Below are 27,010 nucleotides of genomic sequence, written 5' to 3' on the forward strand. Positions count from 1 at the left end.
GGTCAGGTCTGGATTCTGCATCTGTGTTTTAGTTAAGAAAAGAGGCTCTTTTGAAGTTTGCTAAAAGTCACAGCTACAAATTCCATAGTTTGCAACCGGAAGAGGGGGGGGGGGGGGAGTAGGAACACTGCTCATGAGACCTTTACAAGATGGCTTTCGCGTACAGGATCCATGTCTCTATTGGGCACAATTGTTACATTGCCTGGAGTTCTACTTTAAGGGCCAGATCACACTACATGCGTTTTGTGCATCCAAAATGCACAGAAAGTAGGTTATATGGTTGTAAATGTCATAGTTTACATCAGTGCTTGCAGTTCCAGTGCGTTCCGGTTGCAGACAAAAAAAATAAAACAGGCTGCATTTTTCCTGCACAGAACTGTACTGGAATGTGGTAAAATGCATAAAAAACACACCGGAACGCAGATGACCCTATTTGAATTGAAGGAAAAGAGAGGGGGGGGGGAATTAACCAGAACGCATCAAAAACACACAGTAACGCATCCTAAATGCATTCCTATGGTGTGAATCAGCCCTAAGGGATGTGACGTGTGTAAAAGTGGGTACTGCAGAAGTTGGGGTGCTTCCAATATTATTTTAGTGTAAATATTGGTGTCTGATATATTCATGGTGTTATCAAATCCACCACAGTTCCAAGAGCATTTGTTTTAATAAATACACGGCTTATAGGCAAAAAAATATAGAACCTGGATAACTGCCTGCCTACAAAAAACAAAATGGATTGCCTGAGGACAGATAAGAATCATCGGTCAGCAGTCCACAAGGGACGAAAGAGTGAACGTGAGAAGTTTGTTGGAAGCGCCAATCAGCGCACTCTGCCATTGGACACGTGACCTAAGATGGCGCCTGGAGGACAAACAGGAACTAAACAAAGTGTCCGCAGTTTTGGAGCTCGACGCCGTCACTTTCCTCGTCCAATCAACAGGCCCGATCATTCCCATCTCTCGTAGTCAAGGTCACAAGTTCCACCCCTACACTCTTTTAAGTCAATCTGATGCCTGCGCTTTTCCCGTTGCCATAGCGATTTTAGGGCCACGCCGCCCCATGCGTCGCTGCTGCCCGCTTTTATTTGCGAACAGTTCTTGGGAACTTCCAGCAGCTACATCCGCCTACAGCCGCCCACGGGAGCCTCCCCCATCCAAGATGGCGGCGGGTGGGAATGGTGGCCTTTCGTTCTCCGGTGTAGTGAGCAACAGCGCCCCTAGCAATCGCGGTGGGACGGCGTCCTCTTCGTACAACTACAGCGGAGGGGCAGCGGTTTCCTCCCCGGGGAACCAAACTGCATCGGCAGCGTCTTCGGCCGGGGCCTCGCCTCCAGCGGCTCCGCCTCCGCCCCTAGCTGCGGCCGCCGGCCTCCTGCACCGAGAACCCGTCTATAACTGGCAAGCCACTAAGACCACGGTGCGGGAACGCTTCACTTTTCTGTTTAACAACGAAGTGCTGAGTGACGTGCATTTCCTAGTCGGGAAAGGACTCGGCAGTCAGCGGATACCCGCTCATAGGTACACACTCGTCCGCCGTTCAAGTCCTAGCTTCGACCCAGCCCGGCTTGTCACACCCACCCCGACTGCAGTGTCATTGTGGCAGCATGGGAGGCTGGGGTGACGGCTGGAGACGGGGGTTGGTAAGCATGCTGCTGTTGTTTGCTTTCTGCTTGTGGATGGCAGAGCTCTGTCACATCAGGAGTAAGTTACATGTGAGGGGGCTTGTTCACACCTGCGATAGGTGGCTGGGGTGTTGTAGCTTGCTGCCTCATCGGTTGTTAACCCTGAGAGGACTGTGCAGCCAATGGGCTGCCCCTCTTTTGAATTGGTCTCCTTCTGCGGTAGTACCGTGTGCTCAGCGCAACGTCGGGTAGAACTTTGCCACAAAGCAGCAGGTGAACGTCCCGTCATGCGGGCCACTGTTGCAGCTTTAAGTGGTTTTAAAGCCTCAAGGGTTTTTTTGTTTTTTTTCTTCTTTACTTTGCATCCTATTCATTAAGGTAATAAACCTGTGTCACAGACTCGCCCCCTCACTAGGGTTATTTTATTTGTTACAGGTACTTGTATAGCGCCGCCAATTTACGCAGTTCTCTCTGTTTATTAGGGATGCACCAAAATGTAGGCCACCGAAACATACCGGCTGAAAATGGCCCTATTGGCATTTTGCCGATCGGAAAAATTCTGCCTATGCAGGGGACTGTGTGTACTGCAGATGTAAGGGGGCGGCAGAGAGGAGCAGTGTATACAGTGACTAGCAGTCACTATTGGTGGTATTTACTAAAAGTGGAGAGTGCGAAATCTAGCACAGCTGTGCACAGAAACCAATCGGCTTCCAGGTTTTACTGCGAAAACGTAATTTAACAAGCTGAAGTTAGAATCTGGCTACCATGCACAGCTGCACCAAATTCTGAGTACATCAGTTTTAGTAAATCTCTCCCAATATGTCAGTGCCGGTTTTTAAATGCAATTTCTGGCTTTTTTTTTTTCTTCACTATAGCTCAGAGAATCAACTGTCACTTTTTCCCCCAGCTAAAAGCAACAATGTTTCCTTTTAGTTTCTTTCAGAGATAAGAGTTTCCTTTAGCTCCAGGGAAAGTGTCAGCTAATTCTGTGAGCTTTAGTGCAGGAAAAAAAAAAAGCCGGCAATTGCATTTAAAAATTGGCACTGACATTGTCACAGCTAGTAAGGGAGCTTCTCTGTATACACTGCCCCCTCCACTGCTCCTCGCCCCTACAAAGAGGACCTGTCACTCATATGCTATTAGTCTATTGGTCCCCTATGTGATAGCAATAAAATAAGTTACATTTTTTAATATCTATTTATCAGTCACTAACCTACAAGGAGCATGCTATCTAAGGTCCCTAACTTACATTCACACATACTAGGGCCAAATTTGACTGGATCAAATTAACCTACCAGAATGTCTTTGGAGTGTGGGAGGAAACCAGAGTACCCGGAGGAAACCCACGCAGGCACAAGGAGAACATGAAAACTCCAGGCAGGTGGTGCCCTGGTTGGGATTCCAACTAATGACCCTAGTACTGCCAGACGGAAGTGCAAACCATTTAGCCACTGTGCTGCCCACCTCATCCCTTTTAAAACCAAACACATTACTTACACAAGTTCTGTGGCTGATTAAGGTGGTACTTAAACTCGGTGCCTTATCTGCATTAAAGTGTTACTAAACCCAGGACCGTGCATTCACTACATCTGGTCTCCCACAGAACATGGAAGTGCAATTATTTTAGTAAATATAAACTGTTAAATGCCTTTTCTCATCAGCAGTTAGAGCAGTCTATTGATTTCAGCAGAGCATGGGTTAAAGCTTGTAGGAGGATCTTTCTCTTCTTGGAGGATGCAGAACCCCTGACCTCTGGACAGTACTGATTGGACCCGTGCTGATCACATGCACACTTCCAAGGAAAAACAAACAAAAAAAACCTCTCTATTGATACACCAAACTGAGCATGTGCATGTGGCTATGGGTTGCATGTCTTATCAGGTGGACATTTTAACAAGAGGAGGGGCAGAGAAAACAGGATCAAACTGCCTTTCTATACCATGCAGAGGATTAACCCCTTAGGTTCCACAGTGAGTATACCAAGCATGCTTATATGCATATACAGACTGATTTTACTGTTGTGGGTTTAGTAACACTTTTTAGCCTCAGAACCTGTTTAATATTTGTAAAATTAGAGTTCGGTTTTAAAGGGATGAGGTGGCCTTACCGTGATCCAGCGGCTCTCCTGGCTTTGTCCCTCACTGGGCGGATTGATAGCAGTGGGAGCCATTTCTCCAGCTTCTGTCAATCAACTCCAGTGACAAGGGAGCAGGGGGTGGGGCTGAGTCTAGCTGTCTGTGTTTAATAGACACAGCAGGGGGACTCGGGAGCTAGCCCGCACAAATGCCCCCATGGAAATTGGCTTCCTATTGGGGGCACCAGCAAGAGAGGAGGAGCTAGGAGTGCTGGTGGGGGACTTGAGAAGAGGAGGATCAGGGATGCTCTTCAAACTCTATTGCACAGAGCAGGTAAGTTTAAACATGTTTGAGAGAGAGGTTCATGTGAACCGATGTGGGCGTCTGACGACACCCCGAAAGTGGTTTGCAAAACGCGGTGCAGTTGGCTGAATTGGATGCATGGGTGTGAATGAATACTCATGCAAGCTGATTCCAGTGCAAAAAAAAAAGGAGCTGCACCTTTCATGGGATGTGACTGGAGCCATACAAAATGAATGGGCTCAAATCGCACTGCAAAAAGATTGCATAAATTTGAACAGGAATGCACTGCGATTTCTGTCCGAATCACATGGTTTCCCACACCACAATAGTGTGAATCAGGACTAAAGTGGAACTTCAGTCTGATGGTATGGTGGGGTCACCGTAACTGTGTAACTGTGCATGCGTAGGTGTGCCTTTGGGTCCTGACAGACTGTTGGCACATCTATACAAAAAAGGTTTCAGACCCAGCATATGTATTGCAGGGCTGTCTTGGTACCTGTAAGTGCCAAGATAGAGAAGTGTTCTGATTTCCTTGGTGGCAGTCTTGTGCTGCAAACCCTGCGTGTGCACTGATACCTGAGGGGCAAAGCACATATGTTGATGTGCCGCAGGGCTTTTTTGGTACCTGATCCCTGCAGCATATTTGCATACACACGCAGGGAGCAATTCTTCCCTAGGCACATAAAAGCTGTTTAGTGGATTGTCCCTTGGTGTTCTCATGTCTAGTGCAGGGCTATGGATCCTGCTGTAGTCTTGATGACATCAGGACTCTATACCAGTGGAGCATGGGGGTGCAGACGCTGCATGGAGGAGCAGGGGATCGGGCAAGTAAATATTTTTTTGTTTCTCTTGACATAAACCAGCTTCCCCCACTGCAATGGATGATTTATTTATTTTTAATATGCCTGGAATTCAGCTGTTTCCCAGAACAGTTATGGCTCATTCACATTGTGTGCACTTGTGTGGTGTTTTTTATTTTTTTTTTTTCCGCACTGGCAAGTTACTATAAAGGCGCAGAGAAACCAATTATTTCTGTGTGCTCTGTTCACACCACAGCACTGGTGTCACGCACGTTGCAGTGCTGACAAAAAAAATTAATGTCTGCATTTTTTTCCACACTACCCTGGATGACACAGCACATTACTAGACTGCAGCAGAAAACATCCTGCTGTTGTGCAGACACATGCATGAAGTGTCACCATGTGATACATCAAAGTTCAAGAAAAGAAAACAAATGACAGCTGTCATGTCCAGAAATGCTCATTGCTGTGCTCCCTGCCAGAGCTTTCGCTACCACTGTGTTTTGCTGTGTGGGCTCATGTGAATGTAGTTTTATGTTCAAGGAATACCCTGAATAAGAACTTGGTTATTAGTGTACTTGTTGGCTCTCAGCCAGACTATCAAGCCATCAATGGCTGGTGTTGTAGCTGATCACATGTGCAGCCCCATGGAATCTGTTGATCAGAGGCTGGAGTAGAAACTGAATGAATTTTGATCCATCTATGGGTAGGCTGGTTTTACTGAAATCGAACTCTTGATCATCTTCAGTACAGCTAGCTTTGTGTGTGTGTGTGTGTGTGTGTGTTCTTTAATTTGATCGCTGCTGGGGCCTATAGCTGCCAGCTGTGATCCTTGTAATCTGATGGCTGGAAAACCTGCTGTCTAAATATGTACTGATTGTGTTTATGGAGGAAGTTGAAGGATAGAAAATTGCATAATGTCTGACCTGCCCCAGTTGGTGGCTTCCTTAGCTGTACAGGTTAGGAGGGTTTAGTTTCACTTTAAGGGGGTGGTCAGGGGTCGGTAAAACTGTGGCTGAAATATATATATATATATATATATATATATATATATATATACATTTTGTTTTTTTTGTATCACCGCCTGTGTGAACAAGCTTATACTGGAGCGCACATAAGGGCAGTAGCTGTGCATGGCAACCAATCAGCTTCTAGCTTTTATTTTTTTTTAAGCTTACCTGAACAATTCAAATCAGCTACTAAATAATGCTGCTACAGTTTGTCTGCTACAGTTTTAGTAAATTCCAGCTACTGTTTTGCTAATTTTATTCAGAGTATACTTGTGGTGATAGTATTCAGTGTATATACCTTCTCCCCCCCTCCTCCCTTCAACATAAAGATGCCCTTCAAGGAGCTTTTCATACCTATGCATTGTGCTAAAATCCATACTGAAGCAGCGCATGGTGTATCACCCCTCTCTGTAGCAGTTTTCAGTGCCATTCATTCCAAATGGTACCCCAATGCAGAAATACAGTAGGTGCTGATGGACCTGCAGTGTAAAAAAAAAAAAATTGGCTTCAGGTTCAGTTTTTGTTGCATTGTTAAGTCTATTTAGGGCTCATGCAAACGGTCGCAAGAGGGCCATATGGCATAAAATTCAGGTGTAATTCTATGCCAGAGAGACACATGGAAAGCATATAGTCTGTAGCCTGTCAAGAGCAATGACAGGTTGCTAGATGCAGCGGCTGATATATGCATATGTGACTGGTACTTGTGTACAGTGATGTATGTACTACATTGAATGCAGACTGTTTGGGACGGCCCATGTCCCTGTATGCAAGTACCACTTAGATGTGCGTATATAACTGCCTTTCATTGATTTTGGCAGGTTGCTAACAATGGGCTGTATGCCACACCTGTGACTGCAGCTCCTTTTGTTGTGTGTTCCCATTCACACAATGTACGTTTTTAAAATATTTCTTACCTTTTTAGGTAATTCTAAAGAGAAGGTGTCATGGTTTAATATTTAGTTACTTTGTAATTAGAGCAGTTTTTTTTTTCCTATTACATTATACAGGATTTATATAGCGCCAACAGTTTGCTCAGCGCTTTACAATATAAAGGGAGACAATACAGTTCAATACAAGAGGGATTTGAGGGCCCTGCTCCTTGGAGCTTACAATCTAGGAGGGAGGGGCTAGTGCTACAGAAGGTAAAAACTGTGGGGGATGGACTGCTTGGAAGAGTAGAAGATTCCAGTATTAGCTGAGGGCCGGATAGGCTTCCCTGAAGAGAGGTTTTCAGAGATTGCCTAAAAGTGAGCAGAGTAGGCCATAGTCTGATAAATTGGGGTAGAGAGTTCCAGAGGATGGGGGAAGCTCTGGAGAAGTCCTGGAGACGAGCATGGGAGGAGGAGACAAGGGAGCTAGAGAGTAGGAGGTCTTGCGAGGAGCGGAGAGTATGGTTTGGGCGATATTTAGAGACAAGATCGGTGATGTAATTTGGGGCAGAGTTATAAATGGCTTTAAACGTTATTGTTAGTGTTTTGAATTTTATCCGTTGGGCAATGGGAAGCCAGTGGAGGGATTGGCAGAGAGGGGTGGCAGATACAGAACGATTAGTAAGGTGGATAAGTCTGGCAGCAGCATTCATGATAGACTGAAGAGGGGATAGCCTGCGATTAGGTAGGCCAATGAGGAGGGAGTTACAATAGTCAAGGCGAGAGATAACAAGGGAGTGAATAAGTTGCTTAGTGGTTTCCGTGGATAGGAACGGGCGTATCTTGGAGATGTTGCGGAGGTGAAGTCTACAAGATTTGGACAGTGATTGGATTTGGGGCTGAAAGGACAGACGGGAGTCTAGGAATACACCTAGTACCCTGGCATGAGGGGAGGGACTGATGGTTGTGTTATTGATCTTGATGGAGAAGTCGGGGGAGGGGGCACGGGCTGGGGGAATACTAAGAGCTCAGTTTTGGAAAGATTGAGTTTGAGGAAGTGGAGTGACATCCATGCCGATATGTCACTTAGTAGGTTAGTGATGCGAGAGGAGATTGAAGGGGTGAGGGGTAGAAATATAGATTTGTGTGTCATCAGCATAGAGATGGTACTTAAAGCCATGGGAGTTTATCAAGTGACCAAGGGAGGAGGTGTAGATGGAGAAGAGAAGGGGTCCAAGGACAGAATCTTGAGGGACCCCTACAGAAAGAGGGAGTGAAGAGGAGGAGGCAGCGTTATAGGTAACGCTGAAGGAGCGCTGTTATAGGTAGGAGGAGAACCAGGAGAGACCAGAGTCTCTGAGACCAAGAGAGTGGAGTTTTTTGAGGAGGAGGGGATGGTCAACCGTATCAAAAGCCGCAGAGAGGTCGAGTAGTAAGAGTACTGTATAGTGGCCATTGGTTTTACCAGTTAGTAGATCATTAGCGAGTTTTAGTAGGGCAGTTTCAGTGGAGTGTAGTGAGCGAAAGCCAGACTGTAAAGGGTCAAGAATGTTGTCGGTGAGGTGGGAGCTCAGGCAATTGTAGACTAAGCGCTCTAGGAGTTGAGGTAAATGGCGGCAGGGAGATGGGCCTTAAGTTGTCCAGGGAGGGCTTTTTAAGTATGGGAGTGATGTGTGCATGCTTTAGAGGGGAGGGGAAGGAACCAGTAGAGAGGGAAAGATTGAAGATGTGAGGAAGCATGCGATGGAAGAAGAGGGTGACCATAGTACTTGTCAGGGGATTCTGTCATAGAGTTGGTCAGTTGCAGAGTGGAAAGGAGCAGGGTTCAAGTTGTGAAGGTTTCTGCAGGTAATTGTTTGCCGCTTGGAGGGATAGGTGTTTGAAGACTAGGACACTGTGAAGGTGATGAGATTGTGATCAGAGAGAGGAAAGGGGGTGTTTGTGAGGTTGTAGGGAGTGCAAAGATGGGAGAAAACAAGGTCCAATGTATTCCCATCAGAGTGAGTGGAGGACTGTGTCCATTGTGCTAATGCAAAAGATGAGGTTATGTTGAAGAGTTGAGATGTAGCCGGGCTGTTCACATTAATAGGGATGTTAAAATCTCCGAGAATGATAGTGGGTAATTCAGAGGAGAGAAAGTAGGGTAGCCAGGCAGAGAAATCATCAAGAAAGCGGGACACCTGTCCAGGAGGCTGACAGATCACTGCAATCCTCAGAGAAATGGGAGAAAACAGCCGGATGCAGTGAGTCTCGAAAGAAGAGGATAGAGAGGGAGGTTTAGGAGGACTTGAAAGGTGCTCAGTGGGAATAGAAGCAAACCAACTCCACCACCTTTTGACCACTGGGTCTGGGTGAATGGGTCCAGAGAAGGCCTCCATAGGAAAGTGCTGCGGGAGAAGCAGAATCTGCTGCTTGGAGCCAGGTTTCTGTAATTGCTAGTAGGGTAAGGGAGCGGGAGAAAAAAAGGTCATGGACGGAGGTGAGCTTATTACAGACAGAGCGGGCATTCCAGAGCGCACATGAAAAAGGAAGGGTGGTTTTTGGGAGCACGGGGACCGATATTGAGGGGATTGCGGCTATTCCCGGAAGAAAGAGGATGCCCGGTGGGGGTGAGATAGTGGAGGACCAGGGTTTGGGGAGATATCCCCAGAGGTGAGGAAAGTAAGATTGGAGCGGGATGTACACGAGTCCTGGTGTCCCAGTCCTGGTGTTTGGGTCAGCAGGAGAGCGAAGTATCAGGAGGTGATGAGAGCAGTAGTAGGGAGATGGTAGCAGTGAGGGTGAAATGTACAAGTTTTGGGGTGGAGCAGAGCGGTAAAGAAGTGAGTTTTTGGGAACGCAGGAAAGTAATATGAAAAGGAGTGGAAAGGACATATTAAAATGTTACACAGAGTGGGGCTCAGACTTGTAAGAGATGTTTCCCAGGGTGTTTGCTTGCAGTCATTTCAGTATGCAGTAAAGTTTCTTGTTGTGTCTTCCTGCTGCTTGAGTTATCCTGCTTTAGTTTAACTGCGTCTTAGCACTCCATCAACGCAGCACCCAATCTGTGACTGTCCCCCTATCTGATTTTTTTTCTTTTCCCACCATGAGCTGATCTAAATTTATAGAGAGATGGTCAAATGAGCACTCTTCTCCGCCCCAATTAGGAACTGATAAGGATCACATGAATAGGGGGGGAGAAGTTTCTCAAACACAGACCCAGACACAGGCTACAGTCATAAAAAATTGTGCAACTGGAGGTGAGAACTAATCAACAGACAAAAATATATATACACTATTCGCTCTGAAATTAACAGGCGTCTGTGTTGTAGTTTAGAGTGGAGAAGCAGATAGCAGAATTACCCATAAATAGCAGGAGTCTATGCGTTGTAGTTAAGAGTGGAGATGAGATAGCAGCATTACCTGTGAAAAGCAGAGAAGGCATGAATTAGACTGCTGTTTAACTGCGTCTTAGCACTCCATCAACGCAGCACTCATGCAAAAGCAGCACCCCATCTGACACCCCCCCCCCCCCCCATCTTTTGGGATAAAAGCTGTTTGTTGTAAGCACCTGTCAGTGTTAACTGATTTCTCATCCCTGTAAACTATTACAACTGTAACGTCTTCTTTTAAAAAAAATACTTACTGGCCTGGATCACCAGATGAAAATAAGAGAGCCTAAGAAAGAAAACGCATGCAGCCACCACATCTACGAATTAGTAAGCTGTAATGTGTTTGCTTTTGGGTTTAATACTGCTTTAAAATCTCTTCTCAAGCACTCTGCGGTTGATTCATTCCTTCAGGCAGAATGAACCAAACTCACTTTTTGCTGTTTCTGGTGTCAGAATATAGTATTTGACAAATCTGATACTAGTAGAAACAATTACCAGATCCGGGATCTGCATTTATTTTTTTTTTTCTCCTTCCCTGCAGTTGGGGGTGATGTATTGTGGTCTTGTCTTAAATTTAGTTATTGGTGAAGTAATATATTCTGTGATTGGGTTTTAAATTTCGTTTTTTATGGTGAAGTAATATATTCTGTATTTCTATTGTTCAAATAAAGTTTGCTCAAAACTTAACAGAATAAATGTTTTACGTTTTAACTATTGCTTAACCTATGTATCTTTCAGCTAAATTTGTGAACCAGCATATGACTATATAAAGTATGTTTTATGGTTAAAAAAATAAATAAAAAGTAAAATCGTATCACATTTCACTAGAGTGGAGATGGGTTAGAACACAGGTGTCAAACACTAGGCCTGTGGGCCAAATCTGACCCTCCAGGCCATTTCATGTGGCCCTTCCACCTCTCCTGCAGGTACACCCTTGTCTCTGCCCCCGCCTCGGCAGCAGGGAGGAGAATAGAACTCCTTTGCCAAATCCTGCACCTCATCTCTGCATCCCCTGGTCTCCGCAGACCCTGGTAACTGACTCCACTCCTCTGGTCTTCCTCCAGACCCTGCACTTTCTGCTTTCCAGCTCTGATTGCACGGTGATGTTAGGGAGGGTGTGGGATTATTGACATCGGATGTAATGGGGGGGTGCTATGGACAGCTAGTCTTACAGATACAACCGACCCTTTGAGGGCAACCATAATGCTGATACGGCCCTTGATGAAATGGAGTTCGACACCCCTGGGATAGAACAGCGGTTTGGCTTGCCTCACCTGCCCCCGCTAGGGTAATTCACCCTCTTTGTCCTGTTTATCATTAAAAGTTAAAGAAAATACAAAATTTTGTGGTTTTCCCCAGGAAAGTAATACACTTGTTCTGGTGGCCTGGGGGTTTCCAAGGGAATCCATTAATTTTCTGGGATTTCTTCTTCTGGTTTTGGCACAGGAAGTAAAGGGAAATGTCCCCAATGGGACACAGATGGCAACATTTAAAAAGAAATAAAACCTGACGGGTTATGATCCTCCCCTTACTTTATCCAAAATGGGGGGGGGGGAAGTTTTGCCTACCGTTCTCCTTTAGAAAGGTTAGTTTGATTTTTTTCTAATGTATGGGGTCGGTTAAATTGGTGTTCATTTTCTACTACAGAAAGAAAAGAAAATTCAAAGGAGTGGGATGGAAAATTTTTGAGATGTGTTAGATACAGTGGGTATAGAAAATAATCACCCCCTTTTAAAATACTCACATTTTGTTGCGTTATAGCCTGAAAAGCTGTATTTACTGAAATACAAATTATAACATTCAAGTGAAAGATATAACACCAACATGTCAGGAACAAAATAAACTGAGTTCCCAAGTCATTTTTAGGAGGGCGCTGATCATTTTTCAATCGGGTGTAGCTAATCACCTTCTCAATAGCACATAAAGCCATTAGACTTTCAACTGATCAGCTGTGGTCATTTTGGTTAGCTTGGCATGATGAGCTTTCCTGGAGCCTTTCAGTCCTTGATAGTGCAACTGAAGGTGGCAAGGCACTGTCAGACTGTATCTGGGATAAAGTTGTGGACAGGTACAAGTCAGGAGATGGATACAAAAACTTTTCAGAGGCTTAGAATGCCTAGAATCTCAGTGAAGTCTATTATTAAGAAGTGGAAGGTTTTTAGTACAACACAGACCCTCCCTAGATCAGGACGTTGCTCCAAATTGGATGAAAGAGGCAGGAGAAAACTGGTCCGAGAGGTGATTATAGCAACTCTGAAGCAGTTGCAAGAATTTATAACAGTGGTCATTGTGTGTATGTGATAACAATATCACAAATTCTCCACAAATGTGACTTGCAAGCTAAAAGCCACTCCTCAAGAAAGAGGCCACATGGAAAAAGGTGTTTATGGTCATATGAGACTAAAATTGAATTATTTGGTCTCAACACTAAATATTTCTGAAGGAATTCCAATACAGCTCATCATCCAAATAACACCATTCCTACAGTAAAGCACGGAGGTGGTAATATCCTATTATGGGGTGTTCCTCTGCAGCAGAGACTGGAGCACTTGTCAGGACAGAAGGAAAATGGATGGGGAAAATACCGTCAAATTCTTGAGGAAAATCTGCTGCCCTCTGCTAGAAAGTTGTCAATGGGAAGAAGGTTTACCTTCCAACATGACAATGACCCAAAGTACAAAAATTACCACACAGCGGTTGAAGGAGAAAAAGGTGAATGTCCTTTCATGGCCTAGTCAGAGCCCAGACTTCAACCCCACTGAAAATCTGTGTAATGACTTAAAGACCACAAACGGTCACCATACAATTTAACTGAACTTGAGCAGTTCTGCAGAGAAGACTGGGCAAATATTGCAAAGTCAGTAGAAAAATATCCCAGTTTTTTTCAACTTGGTGATTCTGTTTTTTAATGTGTGGTGTGTGGGTTCCCCCCCCCGACATATTTGGTATTATCTTTCACTTGGATGGAGTAAATACAGCTGGATAAACCAAAAACTGTGTGTGTCTTTATTTCAGGCTGCAAAGCAGCAAAGTAATCACTTTAAAAAGGGTGATTTTTTTTTTTTTTTGTTTCTCTATACCCACTGTGTATTATAGTCAAGGGATATAATAAAAATGAAGTGCTTACATCATGAAAGATTTTTCACGTAATCTTCTTGCATTGTCAAAAATAACTATTGTTTGTATTGCTAATCCAATACCGGTTTTATATCTTAACCTGACCTATGATTAAAAATCCAAAGAGCTCTCAAAACTCAATTATCAATAGATAAATATATCTATATATAAGAGAGAATTTTTTTTTTTCTTCCCGCCCCCCCGCCTTACCATCAGCAGTCTGTGTTGATGGGAGAATTCCTCCTATTGTGTTCTCCTCTGGATGGGGGGGGGGGGTGGCAGAGGGAGTCATCTCTGTCGGGATAATGCAGTGACTATAGCCACTGCCAAGGATCGTGTAAAATTCCAGCATGCTGATTGAATCGGCTTGGGTGCAAGCAGCCTGTGCCCATAGATGATTTGAATTTCGGCTGGTTCCTATTGAATCAGCCATGATTTGAACCCTCTATGGCCAGGTTAAGCTTAAATCTACTCCCACCCCCGTTCTAAGACTATTCTATTCATCCTGTAAAAGAAAAGATGCCTGTACTTGTATATTCTTAAGCTGCTTTGGTCTGGTCACATGATCTCTCCTGCCACAGTTTCAGTTAAGCGGAAAGATCGCTGACAATGGTTGCAGAGCCTGTGTGGTGATGTTTATATGCTTACTATGGGATAGCCCTTGTCCGCTGTCCAGCTGCACAGCTCCCCACATGATCATGTGACTGGACTGGAATGATTTCCGAAAAGGTAATTATAGTCATCTTTTGTTTTACAAGCTGGATAGAACAGGCTTATACTCACTGGCCACTTTATTAGGTACACCTGTTCTGTTGCCTGGTAACACATATTGCTAATCAGCAAATCACATGGCAGCAACTCAGTGCATTTAGGCATCTAGACGTGGTGAAGACGACTTGCTGAAGTTCAAACAGCATCAGAATGGGGAAGAAAGTGGATTTAAGTGACTTGGAACATGGCATGATTGTTGGTGCCAGAAGGGCTGGTCTGAGTATTTCAAAAACTGCTGATCTATTGGGATTTTCACACACAGCCATCTCTAAGGTTTACAGAGAATGGTCCAAAAAAGAGAAAATATCCAGTGAGTGTCAGTTGTGTGGATGAAAATGCTTTGTTGATATCAGAGGTGAATGGGCAGACTAGTTGCTGTGACATTCAGATGGTAGGGTCAGTATTTGGCGTAAACAACACAAAAGCATGGTTCCATCCTGCCTTGTATCAAGGGCAGGATGGTGGTGTAATGGTGTGGGGGGATATTTTTTCTGCAGTAACACAGTCTACATAATAAAAGTGGTCGGTGAGTGTAGAATATGGGTGAGAATAGGTTTAATCTTCGTTTAGGGTTTGACTATAAATACCCCTTAAAGTCCAACTCCGGGCAACTAAAAATGTAACCCTCACAGTGGGACTGTGCATGCATTGCAAGGGTTATTACCCTTTTATGCCAAGGGGAATAATAAAAGGAGATTCACTTGTCCAATCCTCTGCTCCTCCCTGCAACTGGACTGGTCCCTACAGTGTTGGCATCCCAGACTGCACTGGTCTAGGGTACATTATGTCATCAAGACCGCAGCAGGGTCCATAGCCCTGCACTGGACATTAGGATGCTGAGGGACAGTCCACTGCCAGATCATGAGGGAACACCACTTAATGGGGGAGCAGCGGACCAGTTAAGCAAAACCGTTTCTCTTCTCCCCTACACAATTCAGGCTATTAATTGCAAGGAATTTTTTTCTTCTTTTTTTTTTTTGCCTGAAGTTGGGCTTCAACTGCACAGTTAAAATGTATGCTTGCCAGCTGAACAGCTGCTGCATCCGACTGGATGCAGACACTCTTCTGATATTTTAAAATCTGGAGCTGACTGTCAATAGCACAATAGCTGCAGTGGGAGATTTGTCAATCTGTGCTGTGTAGCATATACTAAATAGGTGAATCTAGAAAAGAAAGTATATAACCAAGTAGTAGTTAGGTTAGCTTCTGTCATAACCTATGATTTGATAATGAGAGATCTCACAGTGCTCACAGTGCTGTCTCTTGTCTGCATGTTACTTTGTCAGTACCTGTGCAGGTAGCTTATCTGATTGGCTGCTAGTATTTCTTCTTTTCTACTGGTCTGTGCTGCTGTATAGTTTTAAATCGATCAACATCTGTAACACCATATACCTTAACTTGAATCCATATTTAAGGGTCTTGTAAAGAAGTGTTTATTTTTCTTGCTAATGTGTATATAATGAAAAACAATGCTCCTTCTTTTTTTTATGTAAACAGGCAAACCTTAGACTTTTTCAATAAAATGCAAATATTTTACAAAAATATTGATAGATGTAATGTATTGTGGAAAAGCTAAGCACACACATTGCCTCTGATACTGGTATTGCCTCTTATACCAGAAATGAAACCTTATAGGTGTTCTGGGAAATTTGTCTGTCGGTCTCTGACATTAATTTTGGTAAATATATTTGACTGCGTATACCTCCTTGTAAAATGATTTCAGTTGCAAGATGTCTGTGGGTTTTATTGCATGGTTTTTCAGTGGGGTCCAAATCAGGACTTTGACTAGGATAATTAATAACACTTTATTTCTTTTTTAAGTCATTGCTTGGTGGATTTCCATTTCTAGTTCATCAACTTGGTGTCAACAGATGGTGTCACATCCTCATTAACCACATGCCGCCCAGCCACTGTAGAAATACGGCGGCAGGGCGGCACGGCTGGGCAAAAGCACGTTTTAAACGTGTGTTTTGAAAACAGGTAGGGGGCGCGCTCCGGCCCTACCTGTCCCGCCGATCACAGTCCCGGATGTCAGTCGCCGGGTCACAGCCGGTCGTTACCGGCTATGTCCCGGTGATCGGCGGCAATCGCTAACAGAGAGCACAGCTGCAGTAGCTGTGCTTTCTGTCAGTTCCCTGACAGCTCCAGGACACGCTGATCGGGACAGAAGAGTTTCTCTCTCCTGATCAGCGGTGTTCCCTTCAGTACACACCCCCGTCCCCTAGTAAAACATTCCCCTCACACAGTTAACCCTTTCCCTGAATAATAAACTTAACCCCTTCCTCCCCAGTGCCATTAGTACAGTGTCGGTGTGTTTTTTTTTTTTTTGCACTGATCACTGTATTGGTGTCACTGGGGATGTCAGTGACCCCAAGTCAGTACCCCCCAATGTCAGAATGTCCGCCGCAGTCCCGCCATAAGTCGCTGATCGTCGCCATAAGTCGCTGATCACCGCCATTATTAGTATAAAAAAAAACAAAAAATCCCAGTATCTTTCCCGCCATTTGTAAACACTATAACTTTCACGTAAACCAATTAATTTACACGTATTGGGTTTTTTTTTTTTTCAGCAAAGACATGTCGCAGAATGCATTTTGGCAGAAATTTATGACTAAATTTGATTTTTAAATTTTTTTTTTACTGGACATGTTTTATAGCAAAAAGTCCAAAATATTGTTTTTTTTTTCCTCAATTGTTAGCCTTTTTTTTTTTTTTTATAGCGCAAAAAATAAAAACCGCACAGGCGATCAAATACCACCAAAACAAAGCTCAATTTGTGGGGAAAAAAAGGATGTAAATTTCATTTATGTACCGTTTTGCATGACCGCGCAATTGTCCGCTAAACTAGCGCAGCACTGTATAGCAAAAAAATGGCATAAATTGCAGTATCTATACCAGGGGTGGGCAAACTTTTTGACTTGAGGGCCGCAATGGGTTCATATATTGGACCCGGGGGCCGGACCAAGAGTAGATGAATGATGTGTATGTGTCATCCATAGTAAGTATAGTAATATTCCCCCATAGTAAGCATAGTAATTAATCCCCCATAGTAATTAATCCCCCATATAGTAATTCATCCCCCATATAGTAATTCATCCCCCATAGTAATTCATCCCCCATAGTAATTCATCCCCCATATAGTAATTCGTCCCCCATATAGTAATTCATCCCCCATATAGTAATTCATCCCCCATAGTAATTCATCCCCCATAGTAATTCATCCCCCATATTAATTCATCCCCCATATTAATTCATCCCCCATATAGTAAGTCCCCCATATAGTAATTCATCCCCCATATAGTAAGTCCCCCATATAGTAATTCATCCCCCATATAGTAAGTCCCCCATATAGTAATTCATTCCCCATATAGTAAGTCCTCCATATAGTAATTCATTCCCCATATAGTAAGTCCTCCATATAGTAATTAATTCCCCATATAGTAAGTCCCCCATATAGTAATTAATTCCCCATATAGTAAGTCCCCCATATAGTAATTCATTCCCCATATAGTAAGTCCTCCATATAGTAATTCATTCCCCATATAGTAAGTCCTCCATATAGTAATTCATTCCCCATATAGTAAGTCCCCCATATAGTAAGTCCCCCATATAGTAAGTCCCCCATATAGTAATTCATCCCCCATATAGTAAGTCCCCCCCCTGTGTCAATTCACTTACCTTTGGTCCGCGCGTTCCTCTCGTATTCCCGCGCCGTTCTGGTCTTCAGGGAGGACTGTGAGAGGAGTTCGTCACGCTGCCCCGCCTACATCCTGGCTGCCTCGCCTACATCCTGACAGCTGCAGAGTCCTGACGTCCGAGAGGAGGGAGGGGGGCGGCCATCCGAGAGGGGGGGCGGCCATCCGAGAGGAGAGGAGGGGAGAGGAGGAGAGGAGGGAGGGGAGCGGGCGCCCGGCACACAGGAGAGCCGCATCTAAATTTGTAAAGAGCCGCGGCTTGCCGACCACTGGCCTTGCGGGAGCCTAGCTCCGCGGGCCGGATTAAAAGGTCCGCCGGGCCGTATACGGCCCGCGGGCCGTAGTTTGCCCATTGCTGATCTATACCATAGTTTGTAGACGCTATAACTATCACACAAAGCAATCAATATACACTTATTGGGATTTTTTTTACCAAAAACATGTAGCAGGATACATTTTGGCCTAAATTTATAACTAACTTTGAGTTTACTATATATTTTTTTTATAGCTGAAAGTAAAAAATATTGTCTTTCTTCAAAAATTTTGTTTATAGCGTGAAAAATAAAAAGCGCACAGGTGATCAAATACCACCGAAAGAAAGCTCTATTTGTGTGAAAAAAAGGACGTAAATTTCGTTTGGGTGCAGCATTGTATGAACGCGCAATTATCAGTTAAATTAGTGCAGCGCCGAGTAGCAAAAAGAGGCCTGGTCATTAAGGGGGGTAAATCCTCTGGAGGTCAAGTGGTTAAGCATACTTGATGCATACATAATATGATGCAGAATTAAGTGTGGGACTCAATGACTGCAAGCTGACCTAAGGCAGGGAAAGCAACCCCTGCCATATCCTTTCCACCACCATGCTTTACAGTTTGTCTTCTTTTGAAATGCTATCTTTGGTTTGCATTAAACATATCTAATTTTACAGTGGCCAAACGATTCTATCTTAAAGTGCATCTGTGGTCAAAATGTAAAATCCTGTTCATTTCTCTTCTGTTCATTGAAGGCCAGCATTTTTGACCACTGGTTTATCCCTGCCACCTGCAGAAGTAAGTGGCTAGGTACAAACACAACAAACAGCCTAGTGGTGGCCCATGCTTGTTGCCAACCACCTTTCTGCTCACATAGCCTCAGTTTTTTGCTTAGTTTTCAGGAGGCTGTTTTTCACTATGCTTAAGGCACAAAGGCCAATTCTTGAAGTATTTACCTTTGGACATGTTAAGGATTTTTCTCCCTTTCGGTCTCTCCAAGAGGTGTGTGTGTGTGTGTGTGTGTTTTTTGTAGGATTCTGTTTTTTCTTTTGTGTAGTGTGGAACAGGACCTGGCCCATAGCATTGTCTCAAGTCAAATAACTGCCGTAACCATTTCTTTCTCAGCGTTCATGAGTTTTTCATTCTCTGGTATGTACTTTCATACAGGGGGTTGCCCACATTGTTCTGCTTGTGAAACCTCTTATTACACCTTTTGGAATCTGAATTTGGGGCTTTCTGTTTTTCAAAAGCTCTCAGAGCATATTCTTGAGATTGCGTTCACTGTAGAAAAGTTGAGTCTACAAGGCAGAGAAAAGGATTTTATGGTGAATAAAAAAAAAAAAATTCAATTTTCTGCAGTGAAATTAAGTTATTTCTAGCCTATTCCTATTAATTGAAACAATCTTGATGTTTTAAAACTTGCTTTTGTGAATAATTCCCCACATTTTACTTTTTGGAATTCTTTGGCACATTTACTATGCCCTAAGAATATGCACTGCTGTGCTGCATGTTTTATAGAGCCAGCCTTGTAAACTACAGAGATGCTCAGAGGAGGACTTTCAGGAGGCAGTCTGGACAGAAATCACTACTTTATTTAGAAAGCTCTTTTGATCTTGGCATAACAACACACATCCGAGAACCCTAAATATCTGAGGTTTAAAGTGATTTAATAATAATTTTACACTTTATTTATAAAAAAAAAAAAAAAAAGTCATACTTACCTGCTGTGTGCAATGGTTTTGCACAGAGAGGCCCATTCCTCCGCCTTGGACCCCTCGCCTGTGTTCCCAACTCCTCCCCCTCTCTGTGTGCCATCATAAGAAGCTGCTTCCTTTGATGACATACATGCAGGCTGCATCCTGAACCGGGCTGTGTGCATCTGTTGACACGCATTGCGGCTCGGTACCCCCCAGAGAATGCATTGTTAAAAAACCTTAAGCCTTTACAACCATTTTAAATATGATGGGTTCTATGTGCATATTCTTTGAAGACTTGTACAGTGGTGCCTTTTATCCTTACTGTGGGGCGTTTTGTTTCTCTTTATGGTCTGTATTTGGTATGCCTTCCCTGTTAGGGAAGCCTGCTGCTTTGGTGACACCGCTCTGCTCTGGGGGAAGGCTTGGGGATTTTGAGGGCTGAATCTCCCCCCTCTCTCGCCCTTATGGTCTTGTAGTAAGGAGGGAGGGGAGGTTAGGGTCCAGCTGGATGGGAGCCTGATACTTTTTTTTTTTTTTCTTTTGTCCTGTTCCCTTCCTGTGTTTCAGGCCAAGGCCACTGTCAAGGTGGGGTCACGCTGATTAAAACAAGTGTCCATCTTGTAAGAATTCCCTGAGAGATTTGTAACCAAAACCACTATGTAGAGCCTGTGTGGCAGATTTAGTGAAAGAGGAATCTTCGCAGCAATGCAGGGACATATAAATATACAAATAATCAATATTGATGCAGCGCTGATATAATTAACAATAGAGTGGATTTCAACCGTGAGAAGAAAGTGAATTCGGTGTTATACAGCCCGCACAACCACGGCACACAGTAATTCCCTCTATAGCATATGATTGCTGTTTGTAGATACAAATGCAGTCCACAGTACATATAAATGCATAAATAAGTTCTTAGAGGACACACATGCTTCTGTGTTGGTGCAAAGTGGTAGGTGACAATCCTTAAATGGCTAGCATGCCCGCTCACCTTCCCCCTGCGACCCACAGGGGCCAAATAGCCTTACGGGTCACACCTTGACCCTATGCGTTATCTCCAGGTGCAAGACACTCTTCACTCTCCAGTACTCTCTCCTTCACCATCTGCTATTTCCCTTGAATAGGTACCGCTGTACATGTATTCAAAAACTCATGGGATGGTGATAATCATGAAACAAAAACACAAAGATCCTCCATAGTGCAAAACTGTATATCACGTTTATTCCATTAAAAACCGCCAAGTCACAACTCACATTTCAGCAGATGAAAAATCGCTTGTGACACCTCTCATGGGTGTACTGAGGCACTCTGGTGTAGCAAAATGGCGCCAACCCGGAAGTGCGTCACTATGTCACATCTACGCGTTACGCCACGCCCCTCGTAGCTTCGTCAGGATAGTGTCATGGTCATTTCCCCTGGTATTTATAGCGGGATCTTGTTGTCCATTTGTTGGTAATTATGTCAATCATCGCGGCCATTTTGTCGAAGTCGCGATATTAAGGGACATTATACCGCAGCCATTTTTTTTATAGTTTCCCATTTCTATGCTATAATCACTTAGTTCACTGCCGCAACACAATGTGACTGCTAAATGAAATAGCCATTAAGATGTTATTAATCGTATTCTAACCGATGAAAGGTCCTTATTATAATCATATATATCCATACTAATATCTCTATTGATAATAGGTTTACTCAATCTGCTCTTTACCTTGGTATGTGATGCTGTTATTTCTTGATAATAAACCAAATGTAACTGTCATAAATGTTTGATTTAGGAAGTCTGTAATATCATTAAAAAATGCATAAAATGACAATTTTATTAATATAATATAAAAAAATAGAATTGTGTCTTGTTACTAAAACCGCATAAAAACGCACGGCGATAAAGTCAGAGAAAAAAACGAATTACCAGACTGACACAGTATGCCCATGAGGGATGTGCTTATCAAAACATATAAATATAAGATAAAAACAGTTAAAAATCGCTAATGAAACAGTTCAGATCAAATTCCACATTCAACCCTTTGGGGGCTTGGGTTTGTAAGACATATATCCACTTTGACTCCATTTTACTCAGTGTGCGGATCTTATGGCTTCCACGCCAGTGTTTTTTGTATCTTTCTATACCCCAAAATTGTAGTTCTGCTGGATCTTTCTTGTGGCATATTGCAAAGTGTTTGGATACGCTATGTTTGGGGAAGCCCTTTCTTATGTTCTGAACATGTTCCCTTATCCGTTTCCAGAGAGGTCTTTTGGTGCGTCCAATGTACTGAAATCCACATTTACACTGTAGCCCATATACAACCCCCTCCGTTTTACATGTTATGAAGTCTTTAATCTTGAATTCTTCTCCACTGATCGTTGATTTAAAAGTGGACCTTTTCTTATTCAGCCCTTTCACAGCTTTACATGCATAACATTTTTTGCAAGGAAAAAATCCATTTGTATCTAAAAACGTAACCTTTTTCTTTTTGACAGGTGGATTTACTATATTTTTCACTACTTTAACTCCTACATTAGGTGCCTTTCTATATATGAATCTTGGTTGCTGTGATATTATTTTATTCAATGTATGATCCATTTTTAAAATAGGCCAATGCCTTCTAAAAATTTGCTCCACCTTTCTATATTGGCTGTTAAAATCCAAGATCAACATAGGTTCATCTGTAAAGGTCCGGTCCTTAACTCTATCCTCCAATAGTATCTGCCTATCCATATTGGACACCTCCCTACTTTGGGCTTTAATTCGTTCCTCTTTATACCCTTTCACTGTAAATCTTTTTTCCATGATTTTAACCTGTTGTTGGTAATCTTCTTCATGTGTGCAATTGCGTCTCAACCTAATAAACTGACCCTTAGGGATATTCAAAAGCCAGGGTGGGTAATGACAACTGTCCAAAGGTATGTATCCATTACGGTCCACTTCTTTATAAAAGTTACGTGTATAAACATTTAATTCCTTAATAGAAATTTCCAAATCCAAATATTGGATGTTTTCTACATTATGGATCCACGTGAAACTAATGTTTTTATTATTGTTGTTGAGTGTACCTAGAAATTCCAATAAATCAGATTCATTTCCTTCCCATATCATAAAGATATCGTCTATATATCTTTTATAGACTATCAATTGTGTAGGGATTTGTCCATATATACTCTCTTCCTCCCATTGGGCCATAAACAGGTTAGCCACACTAGGGGCAAACCTCGCCCCCATGGCTACACCCTTAGTTTGTTTGTAGAACTTGTCACCATGCCAGAAGTAATTGTGTGTTAGACAATACTGTAGGGCTTCTAGAATATATTTCCGTTGTTTCCACTTCAATTGACTATATTCCCTAAGGCCCCAGCTCACTGCTGATAATGCCTCCTCATGGTCAATAATTGTATATAAAGATGAAACGTCTCCACTTACTAATATTCTATTCTGCCCTGGTTCTAATTTATCCAGTGTTTGGATTAAATGTTTGGTGTCACGCAGATATGATTTTGTATTCTTTACCAGTGGTTGTAAGTGGATATCCAGGTATGGGTCAATACCTTCTAAAATAAGGTATTTCGCTTCTTTCTTATTAAGGATACATAATTCTTCTCCCTTTTTCACTATCTTTTCTAGCTCTCTTTTATATTGTAATGTAGGATCTTTACTCAACACCATATATGTAGTAGAGTCAGCTAGCTGCTTACCAAGTTCTTCCAAATAATACTCCTTTGACAGGATGACAATACCTCCACCCTTATCGGCTGGTCTGATGATGATATCATCTCTCTTGGACAATCTATTCAGTCCTATTTTTAATCCCATATTATTCCGAGTTTTAGGTAAGTGTAGTTTCTCTAGGTCAGCATTGACCAATCTCTTAAACACCTCAATCTGATTATTATTGTTAATGTGAGGGTTGAATAGTGATTTATTCCTTAGCTGTGTATGCATACTAGGGCCACCAATGGTATTAGTGTTCAATTTTTTTATCCCCGTTTGATCTAAAAAGTATTTCTTAATATTTAGCTTTCTTATAAACTTCTGTATGTCAATAAAAATACTAAATTTATCAGCAGGTTTAGGCGGGGCAAATTTTAAACCTTTGTCCAATACTTGAAGTTCTTCTGAAGTTAGGACCTTTTCACTCAGGTTAAAAATTCCTTCCCCTAATACTCTTTTTCTTTTGTGTTTTGAACCCTGCTCTGCATCCCCTCCTCTTCCTGGGCTTCTCCCTCTGTCTGGTCTCGGGCTCCTCTCCATTTGGCCTCTCTCTAAAAAATCTCTCTGGTTATACTCATCACGAATGGGATCATATCTATTAGATAATGGTATGGGACTTCGCCTATCATCTCTAGGGGGATACCATCTCTCATATTCTTGTCTAGGGCTTCGCTGATACTGATAATGGTCACCTCTCCCTTGGTAGGGACGGAAATTTCCCCCATTTTGATGGTTCCAACCTATTTGGTGGTTGTTATATGGTTTATATGGGGGTTTCCCTTTTCCCCTACCTCCTTGTGGTCTAAAATTATGTGTCCCTTTCATACCAGGTTTCCATTTCTGCTGTGGAGTGCGAAACTTGGGTGTGGAGTGATTCTGATATTTGTTCTGATATGGCGCCCTCGGGGGTTCCATATGTATCACTATTGGATCTTTGTTTCTCTCTGTTCTGTATTCCTTTATTGGAGTGCTATTGGTAAAACTTACTTCTACATCTTTAGATGTAATTTGCCACTTGAAGGCTTGGTCATTTTTATAATCATTGAGGTCCCTCTTATACTTCTTAGATTTTCTGGTTTTAACTTCTACATCCACCATTTCTAAATCTTTATTTAATCTTTTGGTGAGATTAATTACCTCTATAGATTCTTTATGCTCTTCAAGTTGATTCTTAATTTCTCCTATTTGTGTATCCAAGTGTCTCATCTTTTTCTGCTTTCTTTTTAATAAAAATCTAACTAACTCCAAACTCTTTTCTTGAAAAAAACCATACCACTCTTCTATTGATTCCGGGTCTGTTAACCCGTCATTGATGGGAACATCCCACCTTAGGCGTCTTGGTACTAAACCATCCTTAAGGTATTTCTCATGAGTTAGTATGTCCCACCACACCGAAACTTTTTTCTCCATCAAATGACCTAATTTCCTGAAAATGGAGTCAAAGCTATTTTTTGGGACATTATTGGTACTAAATACATCCTCTATATTCACAGTTCTATTCTCCAAAAAATTGAATACTTCCATAGCTGCTGCAGGAGGGAGTAAGGTATTATAAGTAAAAGAAAGTAAGTAATAAGTCCACCTGCGCTGCTAAGCTTACAATATATAGAAATAGCTGCCAACATCCAATCCTCACCTTTTTAAATGGACATATAAATATACAAATAATCAATATTGATGCAGCGCTGATATAATTAACAATAGAGTGGATTTCAACCGTGAGAAGAAAGTGAATTCGGTGTTATACAGCCCGCACAACCACGGCACACAGTAATTCCCTCTATAGCATATGATTGCTGTTTGTAGATACAAATGCAGTCCACAGTACATATAAATGCATAAATAAGTTCTTAGAGGACACACATGCTTCTGTGTTGGTGCAAAGTGGTAGGTGACAATCCTTAAATGGCTAGCATGCCCGCTCACCTTCCCCCTGCGACCCACAGGGGCCAAATAGCCTTACGGGTCACACCTTGACCCTATGCGTTATCTCCAGGTGCAAGACACTCTTCACTCTCCAGTACTCTCTCCTTCACCATCTGCTATTTCCCTTGAATAGGTACCGCTGTACATGTATTCAAAAACTCATGGGATGGTGATAATCATGAAACAAAAACACAAAGATCCTCCATAGTGCAAAACTGTATATCACGTTTATTCCATTAAAAACCGCCAAGTCACAACTCACATTTCAGCAGATGAAAAATCGCTTGTGACACCTCTCATGGGTGTACTGAGGCACTCTGGTGTAGCAAAATGGCGCCAACCCGGAAGTGCGTCACCACGTCACTACGTCACATCTACGCGTTACGCCACGCCCCTCGTAGCTTCGTCAGGATAGTGTCATGGTCATTTCCCCTGGTATTTATAGCGAGATCTTGTTGTCCATTTGTTGGTAATTATGTCAATCATCGCGGCCATTTTGTCGAAGTCGCGATATTAAGGGACATTATACCGCAGCCATTTTTTTTATAGTTTCCCATTTCTATGCTATAATCACTTAGTTCACTGCCGCAACACAATGTGACTGCTAAATGAAATAGCCATTAAGATGTTATTAATCGTATTCTAACCGATGAAAGGTCCTTATTATAATCATATATATCCATACTAATATCTCTATTGATAATAGGTTTACTCAATCTGCTCTTTACCTTGGTATGTGATGCTGTTATTTCTTGATAATAAACCAAATGTAACTGTCATAAATGTTTGATTTAGGGACATGTTTTCCTCTGTAAAAAAGGAATTGTCGAAGACTCTGGGGTCGGTTCGATCTTTGTTAGGTAAACTGCCGAAAGTCCAGCCGGGTATGCAACAGAGCACTTTGTCCAGTCCTCTGCCATCCGCCTCAGGCCAGGTGGGAATCAGTGACTCCGTAGAAATAGAGAGAGCGTCCTTTTATCCCTTAGGGTTTCGGAAGAAGAGGAGGATGAAGAGCAGGTTGCAAGTTCGTCCAGATATAAACTATCGTTGGAGGAGGTGGACGACTTGCTGAAGTCAATATATACGATGCTGGAAATTCAGGAAGAGAGCCCAGCTATCAGTACATGACAAAATGTACCAAGGCCTAGGACAAGCTAAACATAGTCTTCCCAGTCCATCAAGTATGGTCAGACTCTATAAAGAAGGAATGGAAGGTTCTGGAAAGAAGCCCCTTCTTTTCCAAAACCCTAAGAAAAAGGTCCCCCTTCGAGGAAGATGAGTCACTTGTATGTAGGTTTCGAGGCGCACTGACTTGGCTTTTGAGGATATGGGCATGCTGAAGATGCAATGGATAAGAGGGCAGACTCTCTCCTTAAAAGTGCGTGGGACTCTTCCCTGACCAACTTCAAGCCGGCAATGGCCTCTACAGTGGTGGTGAGAAATTTGGAGTGCTGGCTAGATAAGCTGAGGGATCATGTTGAGGCAAGGACCTCCAGGAGAGAGCTTTTGGAGTTGTTCCTGGTCCTAAAGGACGAAAAAATATATGGCTGATGCATCGGTGGAGTCTAATAGAATGACGGCCAGGTCCTCGGCGTGGGTCAACTTGGCAAGGAGAGCCATCTGGTTCAAGACCTGGTTGGGGACTCCACATTCAGAGTGAAGGTATGCGGGATTCCCTTTTCAGCAGACCTGCTCTCCGGCCCAGATCTGGAATTGGTGCTGAATAGAACGGCGGGTAAAAGGCTTTCCCTTCAAAAAATAAGGAACAGCAGGTCAGGAATTTCATCCTTTGTCACA

At 42.9% G+C, this 27,010-nt stretch overlaps 1 protein-coding gene across 5 annotated transcripts in view; it reads left to right on the forward strand.

Moving 5' to 3' along the window:
- Positions 1–1,003: 1,003 nt before the first annotated feature.
- The window catches only part of BTBD2 (BTB domain containing 2), a 130,785-nt gene continuing 104,778 nt past the window's right edge, over positions 1,004–27,010 (forward strand). For 2 of the 5 annotated variants that reach the window (XM_089687451.1, XM_089687452.1), the window contains exon 1: positions 1,013–1,520. In XM_089687451.1, the coding sequence (XP_089543577.1) occupies positions 1,063–1,520 (458 nt within the window). In that variant the 5' untranslated portion in view covers positions 1,013–1,062. Of the gene's footprint in view, positions 1,521–27,010 lie in introns of all 5 variants that reach the window. The other 3 variants (XM_089687454.1, XM_089687449.1, XM_089687453.1) reach the window with 3 other exon arrangements.

This window comes from Staurois parvus, unplaced genomic scaffold (assembly GCF_062004578.1).
Source record: "Staurois parvus isolate SC_StPar_1 unplaced genomic scaffold, SC_StPar_1.0 ptg000425l, whole genome shotgun sequence".
NCBI classification, from domain to species: Eukaryota; Metazoa; Chordata; class Amphibia; order Anura; family Ranidae; genus Staurois; species Staurois parvus.